Source organism: Otolemur garnettii, unplaced genomic scaffold (genome assembly GCF_000181295.1).
Source record: "Otolemur garnettii isolate 467f Iridium unplaced genomic scaffold, OtoGar3 scaffold00076, whole genome shotgun sequence".
Taxonomy (NCBI): Eukaryota; Metazoa; Chordata; class Mammalia; order Primates; family Galagidae; genus Otolemur; species Otolemur garnettii.
The window spans coordinates 5,847,389-5,855,331 of NW_003852471.1; the positions used below are offsets into that span (position 1 = coordinate 5,847,389).

The 7,943-nt window shown below is 33.8% G+C and overlaps 1 protein-coding gene across 2 annotated transcripts in view; it reads left to right on the plus strand.

Annotated features, from left to right (window-relative positions):
• The window catches only part of MLF1 (myeloid leukemia factor 1), a 31,055-nt gene extending 23,348 nt beyond the window's left edge, over window positions 1-7,707 (plus strand). Inside the window, exons 4-7 of one of the 2 annotated variants that reach the window (XM_023515671.1) lie at window positions 1,012-1,140; window positions 3,218-3,377; window positions 5,733-5,871; window positions 7,406-7,707. In XM_023515671.1, coding sequence (XP_023371439.1) covers window positions 1,012-1,140; window positions 3,218-3,377; window positions 5,733-5,871; window positions 7,406-7,511 — 534 coding nt within the window. In that variant the 3' untranslated portion in view covers window positions 7,512-7,707. Of the gene's footprint in view, window positions 1-1,011; window positions 1,141-3,217; window positions 3,378-5,732; window positions 5,872-6,630; window positions 6,737-7,405 lie in introns of those variants that run through there. The other variant, XM_023515672.1, reaches the window with a different exon arrangement.
• The last annotated feature ends 236 nt before the right edge of the window (window positions 7,708-7,943 follow it).

Genomic DNA, 7,943 nt, shown 5'->3' on the forward strand with positions numbered 1-7,943 from the left:
CTGGTCTCAAACTTGTGAGCTCAGGCAATCCACCATCCTCAGCCTCCCAGAGTGCGGGGATTATAGGTGTGAGCCACTGCGCCCAGCCTGTGTACTTTATAAATATAATTGAAACAAAAGTTTTGTTACAGTGTGTGCTGATATTTTCTATTTAATTTTGTGTTTTAAAAATCCTGATTACAACCCACTAAATTGATTTTACAACCTACAAGCTTGAAAAATAACTTTGATTAACTTTCAAAATTACAAAACCTTCAACCTCAAAAACATTTGTTTTACTGAAAGTCACTACTGTAAATGAACATTTTATATGAATTTGAATGTGTTTGTTATTTATAACCTATATGCTTAAAAGGATTTGTGGTATCTAAGAAATTAATTTTAGTGTTTTTAAAAAACCCTGAAAAACAGAAATTTCAGAAATGATGTTTAGTACTAAATTAGATCCATATAGTCCTAATACTCACAAACTATTACTAAAGTAGCATTTTTATTTTTCTACTCATAATATCAAAACATCAAAAATAAATCACTTGATTCTATCTGAAGAAGACCTATACCATTCTTGTTATCCAATTTGGGGTTCTATGAATCACTGCAGAATGCCCAAATCTATCTCAGGCATTATTGATTTCAATAATGTAGCAATCTGGTACCCACAGGAGGTTTAAAACTTCTTGGTGTATGTTTAATTGGCTTGACATTGGCAAGGTTGTACACGGGGTCTACCACTAACTAGAGAAGCATTACAGGTTTCATGGTATAGCACCTTTATTGAACTACAAGGATCCAAAGACTTAATGATCTCTGGTGAATCACTTATTAGTCTTTACAAGGAGCGTGGGAGTTGGTACCTGCAATAGCAGGAGGTTAGGCCCTTGCTGAAGCTGTCATTTGGAGGAACCATATTGTTAGTATGGTACCCTTAGTGGAACTTACAGCTAGCGTTGTTACTTATTTGAACTTTATATTTGACTAGACTCTGAGTTTACAGCTTCTCTTTACCCCTAGGATCACCTTTCAGTGGAACCACATGGACATTCGTTTTGTTCTTCCTCTGTTATGACCTATTCCAAAGTGGGAGATGAACCACCAAAGGTTTTCCAGGCCTCAACTCAAACGCGTAGGGCTCCGGGAGGAGTAAGTATTTTTTAAGCCTTTTTAGAGCTCTATAGTTATGGGAAGATAGACTGTATTTTAAATATTTTAATTAAATGTTGATCTTTCCTGGGTTGGCAGAAGGGAGGGGAAGGCAGTTGCCACTGTGAAAACATTAAAGCTCGACTCTGTTAACTTAGTTTATGACCATCGTTTTGCCCTCCCACGAGGATACCTTTTTTCATGTAATATCCATTGATGTTTATTACCTTTACATGTTGACAAGTCAAATAAACATTCACAGAAAGAAGCTTTTGTGTCTGAAGTAAATTAATTTTTTAACTCATGAAACGTTTCAATGTAAAAAAGGATATGTAGCATAACATAATGAATACCCATATTGCTACCACCCAATTTAGTCATATCCTGACTTTTTTTCCTATAGGCTTCAGGTTGTCTCTTGTTTTGTTTTCTTTTTAATCATAAACTCTGTGGATGCAGCCAGCTAAAGGATCTGGTGCACTCCTCGGAGGGGGGGCCTTTTCCTTTACTCCCTCCCTAGACATAACCACTTCCCTATATCTAGAGTTAATCATTACTAATATATGCATGATAAAAATACAATGGATTACTTTGCAGGGTTCTAAACTTTATATAAATGGTATCATATTGCCTGTATCCCCTACAGTTTGCCTTTACTCAGTTATATGCTTTTAAGATTTATTAAAGTTGGTTTGTGCAGTCTCTGGTTTATTTAACTTTCATATAGTGTCGATATTTTGTTCATTTTCTATTGATAGATATGTAGGCGTGTCTAATTTTTTCCCTAAGTCATCCTCATACTTGTCTCCTTATGGAGAGGATCTAGGAATGGTATTGCTGGGTTGATGTGTGCTTTCATCTTTACCTAGAAACTAGCAAGATACTATCCCACAGAGAGTGAAACTATTGGCTTTCACCAAATGTAGTAGCAGTGTTTCCATTTCTTCACTTCCTTGTTAGTAAAATTTCAGGTATACTAGTCTAATGAGTGTGAAGTAGTTACTTTTTAAGTTCTCTAACATAAAGATAGACCTTTCAATGATGCTTTTGCCATAATTACATTAATGTCATCTCACACATTTTAATTTTAACTTACTGAAAGTGACAAGTCTTATATTTAAAGAGTAGAATTGTAGATTTCCCACAGCAAATCATCTTTCTTTTTTTTATTTTATTAAATCATAACTGTGCACATTAATGCAATCATGGGGTACAGTATGGTGTTTTCATATACATTCTGAAATACTCTCATCAAACTGGCTAACGTAGCCTTCATGTCATTTTCTTAGTTATTGAGTTAAGACATTCGTACTCTGCTTTTAGAAAGATTCACTTGTATCCTTGTAGGATAAACCATAGAGGTGACCCCACCAGCAAATCATCTTTCTAATCTTCACTTATCATAAATATACTAATAACATTTCCATAGTGTTGATAGGTGGGAACCAACCATGAGATTCAAGCTTATCAGCATGACAGGTGAATAATTAGCTTATTTGTAGGAATGCTAATGTGAACTTCTATCTATTGTCTTGTATTGTCAAAGACAATATTAAAGGCACTACATTTTCCATAATTTTTTTTTCTTTTGAGACAGAGCCTCAAGCTGTTCCCCTGGGTAGAGTGCTATGGCATCACAGCTCACAGCAACCTCCAATTCCTGGGCTCAAGCGAGTCTCCTGCCTCAGCCTCCCAAGTAGCTGGGACCACAGGCGCCCGCCACAATACCTGGCTATTTTTTGGTTGCAGCAATCGTTTTTGGCAGGCCCGGGCTGGATTCAAACCCGCCACCTGAGCCACAGGCACTGAGCCTCCATAATTTTTATTGTTTGTTTTAATATTTGATTATAATTTGGAAGATGGTTAGATTGTATTGGTTCTATTTTTGGTTAGATTCTACTGGTTCTACCATAACTTTACTACAGGTTGATAGTAGAACTGAGGACTCACTATTTTTAGAGCAGTAGATCTAAGGCTTTACCTCCATAGGTAAATAGGCCCTGAGGAATTTAGCATTATATCCATTATATATATTTAAATAGCAAGTAAACATTTTTTATTTTCTTTATTTTTATAGATAAAGGAAACCAGGAGAGCAATGAGAGATTCTGACAGCGGACTAGAAAAAATGGCTGTTGGTCATCATATCCACGACCGAGCTCATGTCATTAAAAAGTCAAAGAATAACAGGACTGGAGATGAAGAGGTCAATCAAGAATTCATCAACATGAATGAAAGTGAGTTATCACAAAAATGATGTTCTTTCTTATAAAGTTAAAATAAAGCTGTAGCCAGGTGTGGTGGCTCACGCTTGTAATCCTAGCACCCTGGGAGGCAGAGGCGGATGGACTGCCCTGAACTCAGAGGTTTGAGACCAGTATGAGCCAGAGTGAGATCCCATCTCTACCAAAAAATAGCCGGACGTTCTGGCAGGTGCCTGTAGTCCCAGCTACTTGGGGGCTGAGGCTAGAGAATCACTTAAACCCAAGGGTTAGAGGTTGCTGTGAGCTATGACTCCACATTACTCTACTGAGGGCCACAAAGTGAGACTCTGTCTTCATAAAAAAAAAAAAAAGCGAAAAAAATTTAAAAAAAAACTTCAAACTAAGAAGATTGAAAGCCAATTGAAAGCAAAATTAAAAAAAATAAAATAAAGCTGTACTTGCAGAACTTGATTAATATATTTTGTAGAACTTATCATAAGATGTAGTTTCTGAATAATATATAACATTTATATCGAAGTAATAAAATTGTTGTCTCATCATTTCATTAGTAGATCTTTTTTATACCTATTTTGGAATTGTATAATATTTATTTTTAGTCTTTTATACTTGGAAAATGAAATTGTTTGAATTGTTAATAATACTATCAATGGGAAAAATGAGTTTTAAAATATTTTTTCTGATTGTGAAGGAAGTATATTTGAAAAGCATAAAGACAAAAATAAAAATCGTCTATAATCCCATCCCCAAATAACTACTATTAGTATTTTAGTAATTATCTTTCTAATAGTTTTAGAACTATCTTTCTAATAGTTTTATGTATATATTAGCATACATAGATTTCTCAAATTAGTATTTTACGATCGATGTAGTTTATATTGTGCTCATCGTTATAATTGTAAACTGTCACCTAATATGTACTTTTTCAAAAACAATAAGTGATTACCTAAAATTTTTATTGTGAATAGGCCATAATTTATTTAAACCATTCTTTATTGTCAGACAGTTGAACTTTCATACCATATATAAAAATCTTATATATATGATTTTAATTTCTGGTATATGATAGATAATAAATCATATCAAGTAAACATTTCCATTTTCTAGATTTAATATTCATTCCTCAATATATTTAAGCCCTTCCAGTGTCATAATTCTTCTCAAACTCTTAGTCTCAAGTAATCCTCCCACCTCAGCACCCTAAAGTGCTAGGATTACAGCAGTGAGCCACCATGCCTGGCCAACTTATTATAAGTCTTTAATTATATTAAAATGTGTTTACAAATTTAATAAATTTAAATTGCTTCACTAATTTTAATATTGATAATTAAGCTTTCATATTTTATTACTTAAATTTCATTTATTAATAATAACATAATTATATTAGAACTTAATTATGTTCATCTCCTACTTTCAGAAAGTATTTTGAACAATTTTTTATCATAATAAGGGGTTTAAATTATTATATCATTTTGGAAAAACATTATATTAAGATTGGAGTTTGATAAAATTATTTATGTGCTGTGAGATGGAAGCCTTAATATCTTAACTTTTCTCTAATTGTAACCTTTATAATTTTATCATATTTAAATATATACTGAGTATTTCACAATATTTAGCATGTTGGAGAAAAATTTAGTGAAGGAGCACATTATTATAAAAGCAACCTGAAAGAACAAGTACTATCTATTGTTGCTATTACAGAATTAGATTGCCTGTTCCCTCACAGCATGAATTGACAATCTACCTGACTAACCCGTTGGTCTTAAGAAATTAATGACAGAATCTTGTGAGGTTAAGTTAGATAAGATGATGGTGAGGTGATCGAAGTTCCAGCCACAGAAGTGTTCACATGTTCAGGAGCAGCATGCTCACTGTGAGATAGATGATGCAGGAAGACTGTCAGTGTAATTGGGTCAATGGGTCCATTCGGTAGAATGATACGATATCCAGGCAGGTGAAAAACCAGATCATCGAGAATCAGATCAGCAATAGGAGAGGAACAAAGAGGAAAAGAAATACAGTAGAACCTCTGTAAGTTGACCACCCATGGGACTTTAACAAACTCATCAACATATGGAGGTGGTCCACCTAAGGAACTAGGCCTACCATACTGATTACATGGGGTGCATGTCCAGTCTGTGAAAATTAGGTCAACATAAGAAGGGGGTCACTGTAGGGAGGTGATCAATAGTGGACGTTCTACTGTATTACCCTCGTTAAAACCTTTCTATCTGAAGCACTTCCTGCCTTTGTCTTGGGCTTACACTGATGGAAACACCAGCCTAGAATGAAGTGTGTGGGGATCAAGGCCGTTACTGACCAGTGATACCTTAATACTTACTCCCATTATTTCCTTATGTTATACAGATGACGCTCATGCTTTTGATGATGAGTGGCAAAGTGAGATTTTGAAGTACAAACCGGGAGGACAATACCGCAATCTAGAAAACTCTGGAATGCGGAGTGTTGGTCATGACAATTTACGATCTCGAGAACTTAAAAGAAGGTAAAACTTATTTCTAAAATAGATTATGTATTTTAAGAAAAATTAGAAGAAAAGTTTTGTAATTTTACTTTTGTTATCAGAAAGTTTTGATGAACATCCAAGTTGTATCCTCAATATTTTTTATGAAAGATGTAATAATTTTATATTTAATACAAATAGTCCACAAATTTAAATTTGTATCTAAAACCAATAATATTTTAGGATTGTATGGTTAGCAATTTACTAGCAAACTATGCTTCAGAAAGTAGAAGCCAAAATCCTCTTAAGGAAAAGTGATAAATCTTATAAAACAGATTCTAATTTGGATATAGACAGAGTCACGTATTTCACACCAGGTAAATATAGTTGTGTCTAGAGAGATGGTGAGGAGAAATGAGCTGTATTTAGAAGACTTAATAACTTCCTTAACAAGTCAAATCCAGCATTTGATGTAGATGAAATTTTAGACATTTGTATAATATATATACAAGTATATATACAATGTGTGAAATACCATATTTCATATGCATTGGATATTTTATAAAAATTTTGCAAAAGCTTTAGCTTCCCAAGGGATTTCTTTTTGGAATAGCTATAAAAAAATGTGCTAAAATCACACATTAAAAATTGTAGACATTTTTATACATTTAATACATATTTTTGAGTTACTATTTGATTTGGTTCCCTGGGGAAAAATTGAAAACAGTACCTAATTCCTATTGAATATACATCAAGTGAGAGAGAGGCCTCTCCAGGCCTTAAGACAGAAATCTGTTCTAGGCTATAAGAGAGTGGAGGATTGCTGCAGAAGGTGGACGGCTTCAAAGAACCAGCCGTGGACAAGTGGGTATCAAGTAAATCAGCAGCCTTGTGCAGAATTTCATGTGCTAGCATCTTCTCCTTTAAAATACTTATTTAGGAATCTAGAGCCCTAATATTTTCTGTTGAGTGGCTTAGAAACTTTCTCTTATGTTAATTTTAGATATTTGTCTCTCTTTGGAAAATTTATTGATTAAAAGCCTAACCGTGCTAAGTTGGAATATGAAATCCAGGTCCCAGGTAGAGGAAGCACATGCTTTTTATGGATGACCCAGAAATTTATGGCCCTAACAGTGGCATTTTCTCTTAACTAGGACTGCCCGATAGCTTTTTCTGAAATAGTTTTATGCAGTGATGAAAATGTTATGTATCTACGCTGTCCAATATGGTAATGACTAGTCCCATGTGACTAGTGATTCACATTTGATATGTGGCTGGTACAACTGAGGACCGAATTATTTTGTTTTATTTAATTTAAATATAAACATGGCTAGTGGCTGCCATATTGGACAACATGGCTTAAACTCTAAATAGTTCATCTACTTCAGATAAACCACTGTTGCTATCCCCAGGAGTCTGCCTTCCTTTTCAAAGCTCTTAAGTAACATTTAAGATAAAATTCTTTTTATATCATAGTGGTTTTTAACCACTGTAAAACAATATAATATGTTTATATTGTTTTACAAACCACTGACCATTTAAAAATGGTATTAATGTTCCTGTGTATATTTCTCAGGGAGAAACTTCATCAAAGTCCAGCCATTGAAAGTGGAAGAAGATCAAACATTTTTGTGGACAAACTTAACATCAAAGGCTTACCTGTGAAAAACAACAGCAAATAAATAGCCATGCATTTCATTTGTTTAGTTTTGGTTGTTTTAACAGAGAAAGCAGTGGTGCTCGGTGATACACATTAAGACCAATGTCTTTTTGCTAAATCAATACTGTACTTCGCAACTTTCTTCTGATATCTGAATGTTCATGGAAGCGCTAACTTTATAGTAGCCCTTCTTTAGGAATAAAATTTCGATTTTCAACTACATGAGTAAATGGTTAAGCGTTCTATAAAATTCTTTAAAACACACTCACATGCTTATTTTGCTTTCTCAGTTATTTTTGTATTGGCTCTATGTTCTTTTATACTTAAGATTATTTATAAAGAAGCGAAATGTTAAAAAGAAGTCTGAACTTTTACTAACATTAGAGTAATGTTAATGGTTTAAATAATTTATCTCAAATCTTATAATGTATTATATAGCCAACTAGCTTAAAGC